This window comes from Thunnus albacares, chromosome 1, assembly GCF_914725855.1.
Source record: "Thunnus albacares chromosome 1, fThuAlb1.1, whole genome shotgun sequence".
NCBI lineage: Eukaryota > Metazoa > Chordata > Actinopteri > Scombriformes > Scombridae > Thunnus > Thunnus albacares.
In genome coordinates this window covers 6,456,139-6,479,885 of record NC_058106.1, presented here as the reverse complement: position 1 = coordinate 6,479,885, position 23,747 = coordinate 6,456,139, and the positions used below count along the sequence as shown (strand labels likewise).

Genomic DNA, 23,747 nt, shown 5'->3' with positions numbered 1-23,747 from the left:
ACAACCTCTCCTCTGATCCCCATCTGTCATCCATCTGTCTCTCCTTCCTTCCATCCATCTATGCATCTACTCTTAAATGTCATACTGCTCCCCCAGCACAGCCACATGGGGAGTGGGTTCACATCACTTACCCACCATAAATAGTGCATTTATTCCCGGGTGCAGACAGCATGAAAATGTGTATAATCTTATAAAGTAGCCCCCCCCCCCCCCCCCCCCCCCAGTGAAACATTGGAAACCCTGCAGTGTTCTTTGATAGAACACAACCATATTGCCTTATAGGATTATGTTTTTCACTGTATTAGTTCTGTTTGCTTTTAATCAGAGGAAGGAATTAGTATGCGTTACTCTTGACTGGGTGCAAATGTGAGGAGCTCTTTGTTCCTGCTGTTTGTGTGTTACTTGCATTCTAACAGCATGGTTAGTTAAAATATTACATTTCTTTGTTCTAAGCTACTCCCCCACCCCCCCACCTCCCTTGGATTACTGATTACAGCTCTTTGTGTGTGTTTTTACATTCTGCAGTTACCTCCTTGATTGATACAAGTGTGTATTTTTCAATAATTACAACTCCCCCTGTGGACACCCATAAGTGGAGGCTGTTATATAAACAGATAATGAATGACAATATAGTAAAACACAGTTGTAATAATGTGAGTAAGAAGTTATAATTGGTGACAATACTGTACTGTACTGTAAAAATGTCCTTACATCCACTTATAACTACATTTCAGTGTGTTAAACCATTTATTAACTGTTTATATACGGCTTATAAATGCTCAATAGGGGAACTTAATGTAAAGTCTCATTCTTGTAAAGGATGAAATCTTTTTGCAAGAATGGACACATTGTAGAATCATTTATGGGGGACAGTGCACATTAATCAAAATCAATGCAAATACATGGGTATTAGCACAAGAGTTAATTCATACCTATTGTAGGCTAAAGAACTTCACCCCAAAATATTGAAACTTTGTTGTTGAACTGTGTGATTTAAGCATTGATGTGCATCCTAAATCTTTGGCAACAGTATATGCAACAAAATAATCTAAATTTAAAGATTAATTTACTAGTTTTTAGAGCTTCCACCCACATCTCACTTCATCATCAGTGAATGGAGCTAGCTCAGGTGACCAAAGTATGGAATATTTGTGGTTCTGTTTTATTGTTCAATAATATATTTTTCTTATTCCTTTATAAGCAATGTGAAGTTGTGCCAAGATGTTTTTGGAAAGTACAATCAAGTTGGACAGCAGAAAACTTTTCATAAATTTCAAACACCAGAGCTAAACATCTGGTTTTAGGACGAAATCCAGAGATGTTCCAAAAGCATTCTGAAGTCACAGTCTAATTGATGTCACAATGTGTTAAAAAAGTGCGCCTTCAACATTATTAAATTATAATAATGGCATAACAACAAAGTAATCAGGTGAACAACATTGAACCATTGCTACTTATTCTCACCATTCAACCACAAGCACTATGTCCTCTCACCTAAGCAGGCCAAGATTTGAAACTGGTCTTGAAATGAATAATGAACCAAATTCTCCTGTTTTGATTTGTACTCATGACTCATGACTTTCAGAATACAGCCCCCATTTAATACCACTTCACTCTGAGGCCATGGACAATTTTGACTGACAGAATTAGAAAAACAAAAGAATTGAGTTTGTTGTAGTAGAGAGCACAAACAAGTCAGGCAAGTGTCTGAGAATACTGTACACCAAACTGTGACTGAAGGCACAAAGTTCAGGTGCCATTACCAGAGGTTGTTAAAAGTCAAACCAGGAAATGAAGGCAATCACTTAACTGAAATTAAAGCACACAAAGCAAGCTGGTCAAATAGTAAATTACACTTCACACTTACCACATATCATGAATATTTCAATGTACAGTATATATGTCCTAGAATGGCCTAACAAACACAGACTGACAGACTGTATTGGTGGAGGTTTTCTTTGAGGTCAGAATCAGGACAAATCTTAAATGTAAATGGGTTAAATTTAGGCATGTAGTGACTTCCATTTGAGGTAAGGAAATAATTGAATTAATGTAGGCAATGGGAGATCCTGTCAAGTAGAATAACATTGGTGGTGACTTGAGAGATTTGACAACTCTGAGGTTTCATCATTGGTTCTCAGCTCTGTAACCCTGCAAAGCTGCAGTCTTTCCCACACTATTTCACTTTCTCTCGCTTCATCTCTTCATCTGTCATCTGCTTTTCTCGCCATCATTACGTCTTGCCTCTCTTTTACTTCCTTCATCTCACTTCTGTGCCACCTACATTTTATCTCAGGTTTGCAGACATCTGTCTGTCCTACTTTTCCTCCTTTTTTATTGTAATTATAATTAGTAATTATCATTATCGGATGAATATGTCAAAAAAGTATTTTTTAACACTCAGTTCAATAATCAATTCAAGTTAGAGTAAAGGTCTCAGCTTAGCACAAGAACCATAAATGATGTTAGGGAACTAGAATTCTTACACGTCTCTTTTTGTAGCTCTTCATACTTGCATATTACAGAAAGGAGATGACTACAGAGTACACAATGAACTTTATTATTAGATTATGTATTAAGCATAGAAATATTTAATTAGACAGAGCAGAGTGATTATTATTAGACACTATACACAGGAGATTATTATTCAACGGTATGATTATTAGATTATTAGATGCCTGCCATGGAGTCGGTGGTGGTGGAAGTCGATATAAGTATACAGTAGATACATGTTTAATCAGAGTATGCAAGTTTGACATGAGCAATTAATTTTCTAAACTGAAAAGCCACGTCTTCTGAAATGACAATGACAATGTACTTCACAGTTATGACAGTTTAAATATACACAAAACAAGATTTAAAAAGCAAGACTTTAGAGGCATATGCAAAACAATAATCATTATAAAGTTGCATAGTACAAATGAAAAACATAGTGTCATATAGTATCTTGGGAATCATTCAGCACCGTATGCTTTTTAGCCCTTGGTCTTCAGTGTCATTACCTCACAGTTGGAGGGAGCTACATTTTTTGGTTGCCATGTTCAGCAATTAACCATCAGCCAATAAATATTTACAGACAATAATAAAAAAAAAAGTGAATAGCATTTTGCATAAACACATTAACAACAAATTGGAGATAATTATAGGGTGCTCATTTGATGCAAGGGCAAAATTCTTGCCCACCACTGCAGAGAACCACTTTGCATTTGTGGTAATTAACAGTGTTCAAAGGTGTGAAGCCAACAAAGTGAGAGATTACTTCCTTGTCATTGCACTAGCAACTTTTAAGTGGTTAGTTGTTCTGCCTGTAGCTAAACGTATAGTTGTCCGTGAATGAGTTATGGCATAGTTACAGAGCTTATGCATGAAGCTGCCGTTTCTACTTGGTAGACTACACCTTATGTTGTGTGTCTCCTCAGAAATGATACCACACATCAGGGCTACAGCAGCTATGGAGATACCATGTTTAAAACCGTTTATTTACCACTATGTGCACTGTACAAAAACATAATACATTACATTAATAAATACAGCATATTTACATAGCTATCAAAATTACATCAGCACATGTCCAAAACTTAACTGTCCATCTGTTACTGAGCAGAGCACCCCCCATAACCCCAAATGAGCTTAAAACTCTCCAGGTCACAAGCAGCTCTGTAAAAACTGAATTCTACTAGCAGTCTGGACTTCACCATTTTCACAAAAACAGGTACCACATCAACATTCAAGGGTTCCTCCACCTTCCTCCTGCAGCTCACATACACCGCTGTCTTTTCCTGTCTTAAAACAAAGTTCAACAGCTAACATTTGTTCTTCTGCTGGCAAGTGTATTTAAAACCACAAATAAAAGCCTGCTTCATAAAAACTTCTCCACATCTGCTAAAAATGGTTTCCAACAACACAAACAGAGCTGTCAGATGAGTGCACTCTGAGAAACAGTGAAACACTGTCTCTCTTTGACTACAGAAGCATTTTTCCTCTACAGCATAGCATTAAAACAGAAATAAAGGAGTTCTACAATGCCACGTAGGATTCTCCACTGCAAGTCCTCATGTTTGTTTAAGGAGGTTTATACAAAGACCTCCATGCTGGTTTTACGTCAAGATCTAAGTCCAGATAGGTCCTCCACAGGGTGTCACTGCGCCCATTCACGTTTTAACCATCAACTTATTCATAAAGAAGCAAAGAAGCACTCACAGGGTCGACAGGCTCAAGTAAAGGACCAGAACAGTTTTAAAAATCAGGAAACAGTTCAATGGCAGGATACGGGTCAGTACAGTTTGGCATCAGTGCACCATCACAAAAGTCAGTTAAAAGAGAGCATTGATGTCCTGTCAGCTTCTGTTTTCGATGTTGCAGTAACTGATTTATGACTCCTATAGATCTTACTCCCAGCTGAGCAGCCAGTCCAACAGGATCATCCAACCGAGGTCCAGCCAGCTCCACCACCTGCCCCAGAGTAGAAAGTCCTGCAGTGTGAAATAGACTGGACAGAGTGGGTCCACACCAGCTGGGACAATCCAGAAGTCCTCTAAACAGCTCAGGCTCCCATAGGTGCCTGTACAGAGAGTCAGCCTACTCCTGCCTCTGCTTCCTCAGCAAAGTCCACACTGAAAAAACACTCCTATAACGCACTTATAAATAGGCCGACAGAGATGAAGTGCCCAACTTCTTGGAGTCCATCAGAAACACCAGTACTATAAGCACACATTTAGCTAACTGTTCCTCAGTCACAAAGTGAGTGAATGAACGTAATGTTATATAACTAATGCAGGACATGGCCTGATCACATGCAATATGTCCATCTAGTGTTGCAGTGGTGCCATCAATGTATGAAATCTGATGCCTAAACCTGATGCCTATATATATATGTGTGTATATATATATATATATATATATATATAGAGAGAGAGAGAGAGAGAGACAAAACTCTTATTACTATTTTCTTCATGTTGTGTGTTCTAATTTGAGTCTTACTATGAATGACAAGTGCGGTACAAATTAAATGTACTTTTTTATTATTATTCTTATTAATAATACTACGCTAATTTTCCAATTTAATTCAGTTCCAACTGAAAATGCAAATAAAAAGAGGTGGATAGAAACAAACTTATTATATATAACTTATTATATCAACACAAAATTCAGAAACCTATGAAATAATTTGCAAATTATAGGAAACATATCTTTCACAAACACACACACTGCAATGCTTCAGATCGACATCAAGCCGGAGCTCCAGCTGTTAAAGAGTATTTAACATAAATTATATTTATCTGCCTTCAGGCTGGTAAGAATTTGAAGTGATAACATTTGCCCAACAGCATTTATTTATTTATTTTTATGACCAAATCTAGTCTAAATATCTAGTCGCTACAGCAACAGACCACAGGTCACATCTCTGGAGGTAGGAAATATGGGTGGGGAAAATGAGTAACAGTAATTGTGAATCAGAGTATTGCTGGTAATGAGAACAGATCTCTGTTTAATTTCCCAGTATAATTTAAGGTGAAAAAAAATGCATGAACCCATCATATATGCACTTTATCTACATTTTCACACTGTTATTTAATCATGAGAAGAGGGCCGATTAACATATCATCTGCACGTCTGTGATACTGAAAGGCTGCAGCTCCAAAAGCAGTCTGTCATGGGAAGCATCTGGGGGAATGAAGCTGTCCCTGCTGTGGGACTGTTTACTCAAAAAAGAAGTCACACACCTTCAATACGCACCTACTGTATCACGCTCATGCAAAAGAAACACACACACCCTCAAACACATCCACTCACCACATCACCAAGGGAGGAAAGCAAGAGCCAAATTGCTCCGCTCCGTTCAGCTTTAATTGGGGGTAAAATCAGGTGGCTGTGAGTGCGTCTGGTTAAAAAGCACTGCCCCAGTGGATTCTAAATATAATTAATACTTCATCACAGAGCCTTGAAATGAGCCACGGTTCTCCAACTAAACAACCTTGGAGCCGTCCAGCACTTCACCCATTGCATCAAAGGGGAGAAGAAGCAACTGAAGGAGACATGGATGGCAAATGGATAGAAGGAATGAAGTGGCTTGATGGAAAACAAAGCAGAGAGTAATGGAATAAAAAGCGAGAGGACAGGGATATAGGTGGAGACGGAGAGTGTTACTTGACAGGCGATGGTTGGTTTGTATTTTTTAACAAAGTTCAGACTTTTTCCTCAAGAAATAATGGAAAACTTGGTTTGTCTTTTATTATGTTGAGAAGGAGTGGAAGCATTAATGGTAGCCACCCACTTCTCCCTCACATCTCTCTCTCTCTGTCTCTGTTACTCTGCCCTTCTCATCTCAGTCCTCTGTTTACGTGGCAGCAGTGGCTGAGGAAGATGGAGGGAAGAAAATTATGCACAGTGGGACACTTGGAGGAAACAGTTTGAAATTGAAATGAGGACGACCCACCCACCACCCTCTCCCTCTTAAAATGGCCTTCAGACTTCCTCTCTCTCTCTATCTCTCTTCCTCTCTCTCTTTCACATACACACATACAGAAACACAGGGTCCTGGATTTGTTTTAAACCTGCAGTGCGGAACTTTTACATATAAATGAATGTCCATTACATTCAAGCCCTTGCCAGACGAGTTCATACAATGCTAATTAAACCACCAGGTAAATCTCTCTGTATTTCACAGTATACCAGAGATTTTAATCTGGTGTAGGGTTTGACATTCCCACGCTGGCCAGATGAATGCATACTGCAGACTTCCATAGGCTGATCCAGCTAACTTCCAGTTAGCTCTCTGCTAACTTGAATGGGGATAAAATAATTCAATTGTGTGGCTCTTCTAGACTTTCCAAATGTTATTGGATCGAATGGATCAAATTCTGACAGTGAAACAAGTCATTTCATGGGGGCTGTGTGACGCTCAAAACAATTTATCCACCATTTTACAGCTGGAACAGTAGTGACTGAGTAGGCTACTGTGGAGCCTATGACATAAACATGTGTCGACAGTGCTTTTGTAATTACTCTCACTGCCAGAAGGGGGAGACAAAAGTGCTGCACTCCAGCTTTAAATCAGTATTGCTCCGTCATAGACCTGTAATTAGCATCACAGCCATACCAAAATGAAACCGTTTTGATTTCATGACCTGAGGGCAGAGGGATACAGCATGAGCATCAACATGACAAAAGTGTTTTTCGCCCTCATTCTCTCTTTCATCCATAAATTCTCTCTCTTTCTTTCTACCCCTCTTTCTCCCTTCTGTCCCTGCTTCTTCATCATTTTCTGTCGAGACACTTTTCCTCAACAAGAGGTCCTACTGGAGCTGGACTCTGTGTGTGTGTGTGTGTGGTGTGTGGCTTGACTGCACTGACAGCGGGGCAGGTTTGTAGTCAACAAGTCAACAAATCGCAAGTTAAAATATAGCTTTACCAGAACAGTGCCTCATTTAAACATTTATTTTAGGTCCATAGTAACAGCACAAGTCACATCTAGATTTTCCCAAGTGGGGAGAGGTGCACTGTTTGGTGTTTCAGCTCAGTATTTTTTTCTCTATTTCGTTTGGACACTGAGTTACCAATTTGTTTTACTTCATATCATCCATGTATTAAATGTTTGACTCTTTTGGAACAAGCTGGGCCCACAGCATTCAATGAGGAATAATAAGACAACTTGACTATTTTGAAAGTATGTCCATTATTCTTAAATGACAAAATTACGCTAACCTCGTGTAATGTTAGGGGAAACCTTGGAAATAACAAATATGCGAGAAGGTTTATTCTCATTTGAATGCACTGAAAGCTGATATTTTATTTCTACAAGAAACTCACACTATTAAAGTCACTGAATACAAATTAAAACCCAGTTGGATCTCACAGTCTTATCACGCATCCTTTATACCTCAAACAAGGGGTGTAGCAATCCTCTTTCATAATACTATTCCATTTCTGCTTAAATCCAAGTCGATAGATCCTAATGGGAGATTTGTTTTGATTTCTGGTTTATTATTTATTATTTTCTGATAAGTCTGTTGAATATATATGGCCTGAATTATGATGACCAGAGTGATAGAGACAGAGACAGATTGCTCTCGGTTCTTTAGTTGCTTACCTTTGCCACATCCAAATGAGAGCAATCAATGTTTTTCTGGAAAGAATGTTTTCTTTTGCAGAGTTAGTAGATGCAATTAAGGCATTCCCCACAGGTAAATGTCCTGGACCAGATGGGTTTGGAGCTGAGTTCCACCAAGCATTTCATGAGATTTTAACACTTTTCTTACTCAGGATGATAAATGATTCAATTGCAAGAAAAACACTTTCACCTTCTCTTTATGAGGTAAATGTATGTCTATTATTGAAAAAAGGGAAAAGATCCCATGGATCCTGCTAATTATAGGCCCATATCCTTGCTCAATTTTGATCACAAAATTTTAACAAAGGTATTGGCCACTAGATTAAGCAACAATTATCCACCCAGATAAAAGTGGCTTTATTCCAGGCAGGATTTCCTCTTTTAATGTGCATCGCTTGTTGAATATATTATATATGTATATAGTATAGTATATATTATATAATATATACTGACACTGACTAAAAACACTCAAGCAGCTGTCGTGACATTGGACGCCCAGAAAGCTTTTGACTCTATTGAATGGCCTTACTAATCTGAAACTTTGAGAAGGTTTGGATTTGGGAAGATTTTTGTGGACTGGATTGAAATGATTTATCACTCTCCGAAATTCTCTGTCATAACAAATAATATCTCATCAGGGCCATTTAGTCTGTATCGGGGAGTGAATCAGGGAGATTGCCTGTCCACTTTAATATAGCACTAGAGCCTTTGGCAATTGGGATAACAAGTCATCCTCACATCAACGGTATTGCAGCTGGTACATCAGAATGTGTTGTTGGGCTGTGCGCGGACAGTCTACTTGTTACCTTAATGAATCCTGAAGTGGGTATTCCTTATCTTTCACAATATATTAAATCATTCAGTAAAGTTTCTGGTTACACTATAAATTGGGCTAAAAGTGAGCTTATGTTTATTGGAGAAAATGCAATTTTACTGGACTACCCTGTTGAGGTTATTCAGGATTATATCACATATTTAGGACTTAAAATCTGAAAAAAATCCTACTTTTGCTCAAATTAAATTTGTTAGAAGGCACTGATAAACTAAAACGCAGCACAGAATTTGCCGCTATCTATGATTGGCAGAGTAAATCTTTACCAAAATTTTCATATCTCCTTCAAAGTTTGCCAATATTAATCTCAGCTGACCTTTTTAAGAAACTAGAGTCAATCATTTTAGAATTTATTTGGGGTTATAAATAACATATACATAGGCCCATATCAAACTTCCTGTTTTTAAGTAAAATCATTGTCATCATTTTCAACAGCTGAACAACTTAAGGACACTAAAAGGCACTAAAAGACTGTTTTGATGTCTTCAGTCAGGATTTCGACCACACCACAGCACTCAGACTGCTCTTGTTAAAGTCTTAAAGTCTTCAATTACATCCACTTAAACACATACAGTGGCAGAATTTCAGTCTTAGTATTATTGGATCTCAGTGCTGCGCTTGACACGGTTGGCCACAACATATTACTAGACTGACTGGAAAACCGGGTGGGACTTTCTGGTATAGCACTAAACTGGTTTGAATCCTACTTAATTGGCAGGGACTACTTTGTGTATATAGTTAATTACACATCTGAGTGGACAAAAATGACCTGTGGAGTTCCCCAAGGCTCCATTCTGGGGTCTCTTCTGTTCAATATCTATATGCTTCCACTTGCTCAGATTATGGAAAACAACAAAATATGTTACTATAGTTATGCAGACGACACACAAATTTACTTAACCAAATCACCAGGCAACTATAATCCCATACAAGCGCTTAGTAAGTGCATTGAACAAATCAATGATCGCATTTGCCACTTTTCTTCAGTTAAACAAAGACATAACTGAAGTGACTGTTTTTAGTGCCAAGGAAGAACAATTAAAAGTCAGCACTCAGCTTTAGTCGGTAAGGTTAAAAACCACAAACCAAACAAGAAATTTTGATCTAGTCATGGACTCAGACCTTAATTTCAGTAGCCACATTAAGACAATTACAAAAGTCACCTTACTATCACCTGAAGAATATATCAAGAATTAAAGGACTTGTATCTCATTAGGATTTGAAAAATCTTGTCTATGCATTTATCTTCAGTAAACTTGACTCCTGTAATGGTGTTTACAAAAATCAATCAGACAGCTGCTGCTGATTCAGAAAGCTGCTGCTCGAGTCCTCACTAACACCAAAAAAATGGATCACATTACACCAGTTCTCAGATCTTTACACTGGCTTCCTGTTTGTCAAATAATTGATTTTAAAATACTACTGTTCATAAAGCACTGAATGGTTTAGGGCCAAAACACATTTCTGATCTGCTGCTACGTTATGAACCATCCACACCTCTCAGGTCGTCTGGGACAGGTCTGCCCTCTGTTCCCAGAGTCAAAACTAAACATGGAGAAGCAGTGTTCAGTTTTTATGGTCCACATATCTGGAACGAAATCCCAGAAAACTTCACGTCTGCTGCAACTCTCAGTTCTTTTAAATCAAGGCTGAAGACTTTTCTGTTTTTGGCTGCCTTTGATTAAATCAAATAATTATTCATTTCTTACACTGCATGTAACTTTTATTCTTGTATTGTATCTTACTGTATTTAAGCTCGTTTTTATTTTCTATACTCTTAGCTCTTTAATGACTGTTTTTAATTGTATTTAAATGTCCTTTTATGGTTTGTTTCTCTTGCACACGATGCTCGCAATGTTTTATGTAAAGCACCTTGAATTGCTGTGTTGCTGAAATGTGATATATAAATAAGCTTGCCTTGCCTTATTCCAGCATTGCTAGACAACACATTTTCTACATGGTGTGTAAAAGGGCTTAAGTGCATAAAGGACTTCTATTTAGACAACAAGTTTGCATCTTTTGGTCAGTTAAGCTTAAAGTAAAATCTACCTCACTCTAATTTTTTTCGTTATATGAGACTTAGGCATTTTGTAGGGGAAAACATCTTCCATTTTGAGTCCACTTGTGAGAAACATGCTCTTTTGGAATTGCTTTCTCTTTTGCCGGAGGATAAGAAGCTTATCACTAAATTTGTGAATTTCTTTTCTGAGGATTCTGTATCTGTCAACTGTATTAAGAAGACTTGGGAAAGGGAAATCAATGCTGTGTTGCGTGATAAAATATGGAGGACTGAACTTTCCCATATTCATAGTTGTTCAATAAACACCAGACATAGGTTAATTCAGTTCAAAGTGATTCACCATTTTCATTATTCTAAGGTCATGTTACATAAATTTTACCCCTCTGTGTCTCAAAGCTGTGATAAATGTAAATCAAATGATGGTACATTGTTGCATTTATTTTGGGACTGTCCACCAATTCATCCATTTTGGTTGAATTTTTTTTTTTTTTCTGGGTTTTACCATAGCACTCTCTTTGGATGCTCATAGAACTCTTTAACTCTCTCTTCACACACTCAGTCAGCTTTATTGATGGGCATGACACTAGCAAAAAAACTTGGTGGAGACACCAACTCCACCATGCTTCAGAAATTTCTTAATACTCCTATTTTTGAAGGGCTGTAATGAACAGTCACATATGGATGATGTGTACTTTTTTGTGCTTTTGTGTCCCTGAAATGTGGTTAGGATGAAATTCTCTTACTTATATCTTATATTAGTTGAATCCCTGTCCATTAGTGTGTGTGTGTGTGTGTGTGTGTGTGTGTGTGTGTGTGTGTGTGTGTGTGTGTGTGTGTGTGTGTGTGTGTGTGTGTGTGTGAGTGCATATGATATGGGAGTTTTTCATTTTCCCTGTGTTTGTTAACCTCAAGAGGGTTGATCTGGCTTATTGGCCAGTTGGCAAAATTGGCCTATTGATCCAGTCTTTCCCGACTAAGAAAAATCTCTACTCTCCTCTGATCCCCATTAGCTGTAAAACCTGAAACTTGGACATGGGTCAGTTCAGCCAGTCATAAAAAATATAGAGAGTATATACTGTATATTTTACCATTTACCCCCAGTGGTATCTTGCCATGTAGATTTGATTTGATTTGCTGAGGTTTTGAGGTTTGTGCCTCATTACTCAAAAGAATAGAGCTGTATGTCATTTGATTTGTGCTGTTTAAAGCACTGAAAAAATATACTTTGAGGGTGTATCTTTCAGCTAAAAGATAGACAAATGGAAGTCATACTTGGAAGGAAATTATTCTCAATGAAAACCATTCACAAGTTCTGTGGATTATCCTAAAACAGCAGGTTTCTGTCAAAGGACTTTGCTGTTTTTAAATGTAATTTTGGATGTGTTTATCACCAAGTACTATCCAGCTCCATCCTACTGGGGAGATGGCTAACTAACACAAACTCTGTTAGCAATTTTGATAGGTCATTCAGTTAACAACAGTTATGTTTCATTTTGCTCAGCTTTCTTATTCATGGGTGTATTAGTCAAGGACTGGCTTGGTTCTTTAATGGTGGATGACAGTATTAAGAAACACATACTAAGCACATCTTAACCCAGGGTATTAGGTATGTGAGAAGCAAAAAGGCAAGCTTTTAAATATAGCTGCCTCTACAAAGTTTGAGAATAGAGTACACTCAACACCATTAGCTAGTAGCTTAATCCGGTACAATACATCTCTTTCCCTTGTACGAGACAAATAAATGCAATAAACCTAACTAAACTTAAAGAGGACCTATTATGCTCATTTCAGCTCTAATTTTTTATTTTTGGACTCCACTAGAGTAGGTCTACATGATTCAAAGTTCAAAAAACTCATTATTTATCTTATACTGGCCCTTTATGCAGCCCCTCAATATACACAGTTTCTTGTACACGCTGTTTTAGCTCCTGTCTCTTTAAGGCCCCCCTCCGGATGAGCCCACTCTGTTCTGATTGGCCAGCTTTATGTATCAGAGTTGTGTACCTTTACCGTCATTGCAAACCAAACATTTCCTGCTATACTGCTTCAAATTAAAAGGTTTTAAATGAATAACTAATGGGACTTTTATTGTGAAGAATTTACAGGGAGTAAAAACGTGTTCCTCACTGACTTAGCTGAGCTTCGTTAGCAGCACTAAAAACCGGTTGAAACAACAACACATGGAGCTATATAGAGCTATTTGTTCAGTGGATCAGTTAGAAATAATGCAGGGAGGAATAGTACAAGCAGAAACAGCCACAGTGAGATGTTTTATGAAGAGCTGCAGACAACCAGCACACCTCCAACAGGTAAACTACTCATTTTATTTTGCTGTGTTGTGTAATGGCGTCACGGCTTGGCGTAACTACTCCCGGAGTGGAGCACCGAACTCGCACGCTGTGCATGTAGCTATGTCCATATAAGGAAATCTGTCACGAACTGACTTCAGCTCAGGCTGAAAGTAGAAAAAAACGTTGTAAATGAGCGTTCAGAGCAGTCTGAAGCCAGGGCTCTCTGCTCACAGGGATTACTGCTACATATACTTACCTCGTTATTTGACACGTCGGACATTTTTAACATGAATATCTGACATTGTGAGATTATATATATGTCTGAAAATAAGGAAAAGCATAATACGTCCTCTTTAACTAAACCTGGATGTTTTGCTAAAGGTTCATGCTAATTGCAAGCCTTTATATTATGTCTTAACCTACTGCATTTCAGTTGTCATCTACATCCAAATGGTCAAAATTAATCATTTTATCCAATAAAACTTGTGTTTGGTTTGTGTAAAAATTATTTTTGAAAACCACTAATCAAACATTAACAGTGTTCCATAGGATAAAGATTATAATTGAAACTGGGCTCACAAAAAGAATTTTTTTTGGTCAAGAACAGATTTTCGAATCAAAATTTAAACCTCATACAAAATTTCCTCTTGTCCAATTGAAGATCTTTCAGGGCCTCCTCTGTGTTTTCTACAATCTCGGTGATGGGGACTACAACCTAACCATACCTACCTATCGCCTTGACAACGGTGAATGGCATGAGATTTTCCTAGATCGGCATGATAATGAGATGACACTGCGACTGGATGGCGGCGGAGGACAGCGGGAGGTGACGGGATCACAGGGCCGGAGCCGAGAAATTATCATTGATCCCACTGTGGTGATGCTTGGAAATACCTTCCCATCTGGCATCAACAAGAGCTTTCAGGGTAAGTGTTACAGGTCACTCTGCTCATAATCATCAAGTGTCTCTGAGTTAGGTTTAAGGACATTTCATTGAAATTATATGTTAATTAAGCTTTGAAAAGAACTGGAAGGGCATCTTTGGTCAGTTTACTCTGTGTCTCAATGTATTGTTCTCAGGAAGGACTTTCCAGACATCAGGTGTTTAGAACAGCAAATGTGAAGGATTTCCAGAATTAAATATACCGTAGGTTGAGTCCTAAGCTCTTTGCAGCACTTCACTGTGTCAGTGTAGTTCACTTCACTTTGCATTCACTCTTGGGAGTTTCAAGTACGTCTACATGGAAGCAGCTGGAGCAGTTAAAGGCTGAAGGACAACATCTTAAATGGACAATAAGTATGATTTTTTTTAAAAATGTGTCATAGCACAAAATTATACCAATGTCTCAGCAATCACTTGTCAAGGTGTTAATATTTCTAACAAAACCTCCTCAAGCTGGGGTTTCAGGGACCCAGTTTGATTCACTAAATGTGGAAAGCTGCCTGATTATTAGAGTCTCCTTCCTTCTCCTTTCTCCTCTGGTGTCTATGTGTTGTCTCTTTCTAAAACCCCATCTCTATCAACAACTGTAAAATATTCCCAGATAATTTGGTCAGTTAATTTATGAAAACATTTAATTGTTGAGTTAGGCTTCCTGAATAATGGCTCTATACTAAAATAATTATTCATCTCTGTAAAGATGCTGCATGCTAGCACTAACTTAGATGGGCTATCTTAATAAAGTCATCAAAATTGTGTTGAAACAGTTGTGTAAAAACCAGATAATGCAATACTTAAAAAAACAACATTACACTACACTATTATGCAATCGCACCTCCTCAAATCACAGTCAAAGGAAAAGGTGACAAAGCTTGAAAGGCCAACAGTTATCAAGACTGCAGACACAGCAGAGCTGGGAAGGCTGATTTCTGCCGGAGCTGCAGATAACGTACTCAAAGACCCATCTGGATTCACAGCCAGTTAACATAAGTGAATGTGTCAAATACATAGGAAACTGAGATATAAACCACACTGGTACAAAACACTGGCAATACACTTTGAACATGAACACCTCTACAGCACCTTGTTGTTACTGGGCCATATGGCTGAAGTTGGATTCTAGAAAGTGCAAGATTTATTGTCCAGAAACTGGACTTTTTCTCCCAAATGTGTGAGGATGGGTTAGTGCTCACTTCATCTTAGCCCTCTAACAGAAGACACACGTCTCTAGGCCTTCTCAGGCTGAGCTAATATACCTTTAACCTGCCTTTGAATCCTATTCTCACCCAAGCAAAGAGCAGATACTCTGTGGCTTGACCTGACCTTATATCCTCATTGTATCTGCTTAGTCTAGCCTAGAGCAGGGTGATATGGCCAAAAAATAAAATCTTAACTTATGCTGAGACATAAGTTGTTTTTTGCTTGCCTGCAAAATACAGGATTTAAACATAATTTTATGGACAATTGTGGAAGAATAATAAAATACCTCCACCACCATATAGTAGAAAGGTCCACTCACTAATGGATCTGCTGTTGTTTATGTTTCTAGACAAGACATCAGCCGGATATCTACAGACTGCTGACTGGCTAGCATTAGCCATCTGGCAGGTAGAGACCTAGACTAAATAAAGTAGAATCTGAAAACTGTTCAGTGGACTCCCGGAACTTCAGCTCTCATAACCAGAGATGATACCTTGTCAACAAACACAAATAGGGAGTGCAGACCAGTGTGCAGAGTCATTTTCAGTCTGTCCCTCTTGTAGATACCACTGTTAAATTCACTACGCCAGAGCAGATAGCCAGCTGGAGTCATGACAGTCCCATACGCTGCATCAGGTGCACATGTAGTGTAACTATTCATGTCAGTTTATAGGACTGTCATGACTCGAAACAGCTAATGTAGCAGTTATCATCTATGTTACTTTTTTGACTAAAAATAAACTTTCTGTGCATATTTTACTCGATTTTCATGATTTAGAGATTTTACCCATTGTGCAAAAACAGAAATTCTAATTAATGCGATATATCACCCAGTCCTAGTCTAACCTGCATTGGCTGGCCTTACTGGCTTGATAGGCAGTTTCATCCAAATGTCATTAACCACTCAGTAGTCCAACTACTAGTAGTATAGTACTAATACCAACCCCTATGGTATAAGAAACTTTTCTTGAATTATGTCCCTTGACCATAGCAATCAACAAAGCATACATAAAATTTTTGTTTTAAAAAACGCTGATGCGTACAGGACTAATATTATCACATGACCTCTGTGTTTGGTGAAATATGATCATTTGCGGTGGAATTTTTATATTACAAATTACAGACATGGGAGATTTGCATGGGATTAAGATCACAGATGACCTCCACAATTATTACAAATTACTAGAGATCCCCAGGTAATACTGGTCCTGTGTGAATAGGGCTTATGATTGCAATACTTGGAACTCTAAACCACTCAGTAGAAATGATGAAGCCTGTCACAAAATGCCACAAAAGACCAAACAAGTTCAGTTCAGTTATGAAGTTAGTAGACCTAATGCTTAGATAGATGTCTCTGTTTTTTTTTTTTTTTTTTACAATGAACCTAGGGGTTCTTTTTAATTTTTAGCTCCAGAGATGTAGTTAAGGTATGATTATTGGTGTTGCTGTCCCAAATGGACTCAAAGGTAAAACTGCTTAGTTGCTGCATACTCATATCTCTGTGGGGGTAAACTGTTATCCTTAATACTGAAAATTATGGATAAAAACAATGGAAATAAGACCAAGGTTGTAAGAAAAATGGGGTTTCCTTTAACATGGTAACCATTTATCAAAATATTATGCACAGACATAACCAAGGATTATTTTTTCTCCTAGTCGTTAATCTAATCACAATGGACAATTAGATAAGGAAGGGTTATCACATAAAAAGAGAAGCGCACCCAAATTACTAGATAATTTGGATCAACCATCAGTCCCAATTGTGCAAATTGGATTTTCTTTTAATTTTTAATTGCTGGTTGGTAGTGCAAACCATCCCAATAATCCTCATTTGTTCTCATTCTTTGCCAAGGAATGTCTTTTTTTATGGTATTCTACAGAGCAGCACAGTGAGATTTATTTTCAAAGGGAGGACAAAAAGCAGTGATGATTCAGTTCATTGTCCAAGAGAGCCTTACAAAACTCAGGCAGATGAATGCTAGCAGGGCTGAATTGTGAAGAGGTAAACATTTTCTGCAGAGAATGGAAGAAAGGTTATGTCACACAACAGTATAAATCTTGCTGAATGTCCCTTTCATTGGAGAACTGACAGATCATACAATGTCAAAATAGTAAAATAACACTGACCAATGTTTGCTTGGCACTATCCAAACATCACCTTGGCTATACTGTATATAACCTCTCTATTTGTGTCTGTGTGTGTGTGTTAGTTACATTGTCTTTTATATGTGTTACAGGCTAAAGTGAAAATGGTGGTGTGTCGTTCAGGGCATGTGAGACAGTTTAACAAGTATTTCTCCTGAAAAGTGCTACCAGAAATAGGTCCTTTTATCTATTTATATGCACTCTTTTCAAGGGAGAATTGTGATGTTTTTATGTGTTGTTGAATGATTGATATGACAGTTTAATGGCTAATTCACCCAAATGCATCTTCATTGTTAGCTGGGATGATGGCTGTCCCCACAGCCGGGTGTCTGCATGTACATGTGTGTGTAAAGTGTGTATATGCAGTTGTGTGGTATGTGTGTGTGAGATTACACAACACATTTGAAACCTTTTGTTCAAATATGTGAAAAAACGATTTGTCAGTAGTGAAAAAAATGGAATTTATGTGCTTATATCCTTGTCACATGTCACATTTACCACAGTGACAATAAACAAAACAATATATTTTTTAAATACACCTGTGTACAAGATTATCCTTCTTTGCAATCAACCTGTTTACTCATTTTTTATACTGAAGTATAAACAAAAATCATGCATTGTGACACATTTGGTTTCTATTACATGATTCCATCTCTGGGATATTTAAAGGTTTGGGCTGGAATTAGCCAATGCTTGTGTAGCTTTAACCATTCCTGCTCACCCTCCAGACTGTGGTTGGGAAGTACAGTGGACACCAGTTTCCTTTGGAGTTAAAACCGTCTTCGCTCTAGTCAGCATCTGGTAAATAAACTCAGGGACTCTGCTTAGTTCTTGAGGATCTGTAGCATTTTTGTGTGACTGCAGTCCAATCGCCAACTCATCTGCCTGTCAGGCCTGCATGCTCATTACACACACTATCTATCAAAGGAGCTGCACCACTCTTACAACAGACAAGCAGTATTCTTGTGAGTCATCTTTCCATCATTAATATGTTTTGGCTATGCACTCATTTTATTGTATGACATAGTTGTGTTTCAGTTGATGGAACAAGTTGCTTGTGTTGTGTCCACACGACCAGCAGTTTTTTTCTATACCAGCTGTTCTTCATCTGCACCCACAACCCAAGTTGGGGAAAGCAGGTATAAAATCGTTAGCACTGTTTTAGCGCACACACAACGGAAGAGAGACTATAGGAGAGACAAACAGTGAGAGAGACACAGTTTAAAAGTAACTTTAGCAGAGCTCTCTGCTCAGCAACAAAAGACAAAAGACAACAGTCTATTTTTTTTTTCTATTTTGCACACGACTTTATCTTTCTGTTTCCCTCAGGCTGCTTCTGCCTACTTTCCTGACTTTTAATGGCTGAGCAGCTCCCATCCATAGACTGTAAAAAATAATGGACATAGCCACCTGAGCGTCACCCATTGGTTTGTGGACTCCCATTTTGAAGCCTTGAGTTTGCATTTTGACCGTTGCCATTTTGGATTTTTGGAGCCAGAAGTGAAATACTTGGACGATAGGGTGGAGCTGACCCTAACGCTAGCTGCTAGCTTGGTTAGCAGGGTGCATTTACAGCCTATGGGTAACTGTGATAATGCTAATGCTAATTTTCACTAGTGAAAAACAGGCTTAAAACCATTAAAACAAAATATACTTACCAGAAAAAACTGAACATCCGACTCCTTAGAGGGTCTTTTAGTACAACCAAACACTTTTTTAGGCGACCAAAATGTTACAATTAACTTTCATGAACTGAAAACACATTGAAATAGCAACAGCTACAGCTATGTCTATACTCTGTGAATCTGGGTTATGCCATGGTTACATTACATAACCTAGTAGTTCCCAACCTTTTTTGTCTTATGTACCCCTTTGCCAGACGTGCAACCCACTCTGTTCTCAAACACTTCCACAAGAGGGTGCAAGCGTTCTTTCATGAAAACAAACACCTTGGTCTTAGTAGCGTTTGCCATGAGACATCCAGCGGACATCGGTATGAAACAGTAGCTGCTTGTGTCCTGACCCGCTGTCATGACAAAGAGTCTGAAACACCCTGTGATTCATTGGCCTGGACCAAATGACATTAATCACCTTAACTGCATCATCCAAAACAGCACTCAAGTCCAGACTCATTCTCTTTCAGGTGAGTGTCTCCCGGTGAATAATACAGTGCATCCACTTTATGCTGGGGTTTACCATCTTCACACCCCCAAGTTGCCCATGCATTCTCCCCATCATTGCTTTCATCCCCCGTCATTTGTCTTTCCTGTAAGCTTCTTGCAAAACAAAATATGCCTGTTTATATCTGACATGTCTTTACAATGCACAAATGCCAGGAGCTGAGCCTCTCCAACATCAGTCATTTAATCCAACTGCAAAGCGAGCTAACCTGCTCGTTTCATTTTATTCACCTCTTGTCCAACAATATTAATGAACATATCATTAATCTGACGGGACACGGTGTTGTTTGATAATGGAACTGTCTTGAGTGCATCGGTTGCTTTCATGTCAATCACGGTTTCAGCCAAAGCTATGGCTGCAGGGAGAATTTGATCTTGGACGATAGAGTGTGGATTTTGTGACTTAGCCACAAGTAGTGACACGGCATACAACGTCTCCATTGCTTTGCTTGACACACTTGTTTTCTTGAGTGTAGTCTGACTTGACTTGAATTCTGACAGTTTTCAAGTAAAGAAGTCCTCAGTTTTACCAAGACTTCCAAAGTGTTTGGTGCTCTTGTGCCGCTGTACTGTGGCTGCAGTGGATCTGCATATGTACAAGTAAATCCATATGAAATATATTTTTCACTGAACTACCAGTGTTTGGGCTTGGCCTCTTTTTTTTGCCTTTTGTCACCAGGCTCCCCCAAACCTGAATCCAGAGTGACAGCAACTGGACGTTATAGCCATTTATCCATATTTGCTAGCTGCTACTAGTTGGTTTGTGCACAGTTTTGACATGCGTGTGAACGTGACCTCTTCACAGAGTAGTATAACAGTTGACACCTGCCGGTAGGAACTAGTTTCTTATCATTTTGGAAATAAATTGTAATCCCCAATCTTCCTACGTACCCCCTGCAAGTTGCTCAAGTACCCCTAGGAGTACGGGTACCCCCAGTTGGGAACCAATGACCTAACCAACATTGTCACCGTGGTAGCAACTTGCCTGTGACGCCACCCACCTGTCACTCAAAGTGGTCACACCTTTAATTATGCATGAATTTAAACCTTAATAACATTTAAACAGGTGAGTTATATAAAAATCCACCCCCCGTACATTTGTCATGAACGGGGAAATTAGCTATAGAGACCAAAGTCGCTTTTTGTACCAGGCTGTAAACAGGTTTATTTCTGCTGTAAAGTTAGACATTTTAACATGGAGGTCTATGGGGATTGACTCGCTTTTGGAGCTAGACTCAAGTGGCCATTCAAGGAAATGCAGTTTTTGGCACTTCCGCATTGTCTTCAATTTTCAGCCCCGGAGGTTGCCACTTAATCCCATCCAGCGCAACGTGATTCAGACAGTCAGATATTGTTAGCCTACAAAGTAGACTGTTATATTATCTGTTTACAAAAACAACTTGTCAAAATAGTTTAAAAGTTTTACCAAAAATCTCCCACAGATCTAATACATGAGCCTGAAATGACCCACATGTAAAATAGCAAATATGGCCCAAATATCCCAACTCAAATGCCTTTTTTGGTAAAGATGCGGTGCTCTCGCTGGATATGGGCCAGTTCTGGTTTATCTAGTTTGTTCTTGGTTGACATACGGCTCGCTGGGAAACAGAAGCGGACCACCCAAGTGCCATCATTCCACGCGGTATGTGGTCTGGATAAAAGTGCCGCAAGTGTCGGGTGTGGGCCGGATCTGTGCCACAGCAATTTTGTTATCCGGGTACACACTTGCTGTGTCTTCCATTGAACCAGTATTCCAAGTTAAGCAGAAAAGAGTTTAATTTGAGCTCCGTTCCTTTCCAGGCATGTGCAACGCATGTCAAAACAGCCCGGCATCAGCTTTTACTTAGCAGCACTTTATGCAAATCAGGTGAACTATGGCTGGGCTCATTTACATTTCAAGTCTTAGTGAATACCCCACTAAATAAGAAAAATGTGGTGATGCAAAAGTCTGCACACCTGATGGTAATTTAAGTAAAGCAAATATCTCCAATTGGGTGTCTACATAGGCAGAATGAGTTCACACATTTGTCAGCGAGTACGGTCTGTGGGGAACATGGGCAAATAACAAAATTCATTTGATGTGGACCTTTGTAGATCATTGCAGCTACACAGATGTGAAAAGTGTATTTGGACTTAAGACTGAGCCTTCATAGTTAATTATGTTGGGTGGAACAATCAGATTTGAGTTTCTCTGTTTTTTATGAATCCACATAAAGGATGCAAGCACACATGCTGCCAATCACTCTAGATTGTTAGATGTGATTTGTTGTTGTGCTTTCAGTTACATTAAAGGGGTATTCTATAAGTAACAGCCAGTCTCTGATCAAACTGATGTCAAATAATGTCAATTTCTGTAAACTGTTGGTTTATCACACAGTACTAGTAAAAGAGAGTGATAGGGGACGCATGTACACCTGAAGACAAATGTTGGCAGGTAAAAAGATTTAGAAGGAGAAAGAATTTAGATATTGAAACATAGAAGTAGAGAAAACAGCTAGATATTGCATGATAATAGAGAGAAGAGGTCAGAGCCATGGAGAGAGATAAAGACAGAGAGAAAGTGAGCTCCCTGGAGTTAGACAGTGAGAGGCATAGACAGCTGTGCCTCAGGCAGTAAGAGACTATGCATGTGTTTATTAAATGGACTTTAAAAGCATTTCCCTTCAAAAAAGGCAGACCTGATAGAGGGTGGCAGGGAAAGTGCATGTGTGTGTGGGTCTGAATTCACTTTTATGAATGCGTCTTATCAAATAGTGAAAGAAGGGGAATGAGATGTTAACTGACTACACCAACTTCACAATTAAGTGATGAGAACAGAAGAAAGCAGATATATGTGTCCTCAGGAGTTTACTGGCTCTTCTGCTCCATGATAACACCTTAGCAGTACCCGCTACACTGAGACTTAATGACTTAATGAGATATTGAATGAATGAATATTTTATTTTTGTGTCTGGTCATTTACATGACCCATCCCTCATGGAATTATTCAGACCCATTAATTAACAACAAACCAAACATTCAGGCATATTAACCCACCATCATCTAACAGCATAATACAAAAATATCATCCAAATATAAACATAAGCATAAACATAAATCTAAATCATAAAACAACAAATCATAACATTCCAGGAGATATCCCACAATAAAAATGTATATATACAAACAGACAAACACAGCCCCCTTAGCACAAGACAATATACACAAATTCTAACAAAACAAAATCTAAAATCTGCATCCATTAGTGCCAAACACTGTATATTTGATCCAGTTCATAAACCAATAGTCTGCAATCCATGTGGAACAGAGTCTGAGGAATTTATCTATCATAAGTTACTTTTCTTCTCCGCTGCCATGCTTTAGAAAGATATTCAGAAAATCCAAAACATTATCAAAAAGATATTCAATTAAAGCTCCACTCTCAATACCTATAAAATCTAAACCAAGGACGTGAACTTTTTTAAACAATATTGTCATGAATCATGACAGTAAAGAATGACATTAATTTTGTTCTCAAACTCATTCAGCTCACACTATTCACAAATTCTTTCATATTCAATCACACCTCTGTATCCCTCAGTTTCAAAATACCACATCCGAGCTGTGGGAAGTTTATAGTGAACATATTTTTCACATTTGTAATCTTTCTTAAATAAACAGTTCTCAATTTGGCTTTTGCAAGATTTCTTCTGCCCGTGACTATGTGCATTTAGACTTGGTATTTAAACTCCTTCACCTCCACATTTGCTTTTTGGGAATCATTTTTTTCAAGTCTACAATCCTCTAGTAAGTCAAATATTTTGGATGCCCATTCACCAGCAACAGACAAAACCCAATAAAATATTTCACTAGCAACCCTGTTGGTTGGTAAACCCAGCAGCCTGTTCCACAGGCTCACATTGCTGGCCTTCCATCCTACTTCATCATCTTCATCATAGACCTTTAAGCAGTACCTCAGCTGCTGGTAAACAAAACTCGAGAACTGTACTGACCTGTTAGTAAGAAAAACATGTTGGTATTTCTCTATGG

At 38.4% G+C, this 23,747-nt stretch overlaps 1 protein-coding gene across 1 annotated transcript in view; it reads left to right on the top strand.

Moving 5' to 3' along the window:
* Positions 1–23,747, top strand: part of si:ch211-186j3.6 (neural-cadherin) — a 260,357-nt gene that overhangs the window by 203,083 nt on the left and 33,527 nt on the right. Inside the window, exon 33 of the mRNA XM_044357504.1 lies at positions 13,915–14,179. Within this exon, the coding sequence (XP_044213439.1) occupies positions 13,915–14,179 (265 nt within the window). The remainder of the gene's footprint in view (positions 1–13,914; positions 14,180–23,747) is intronic.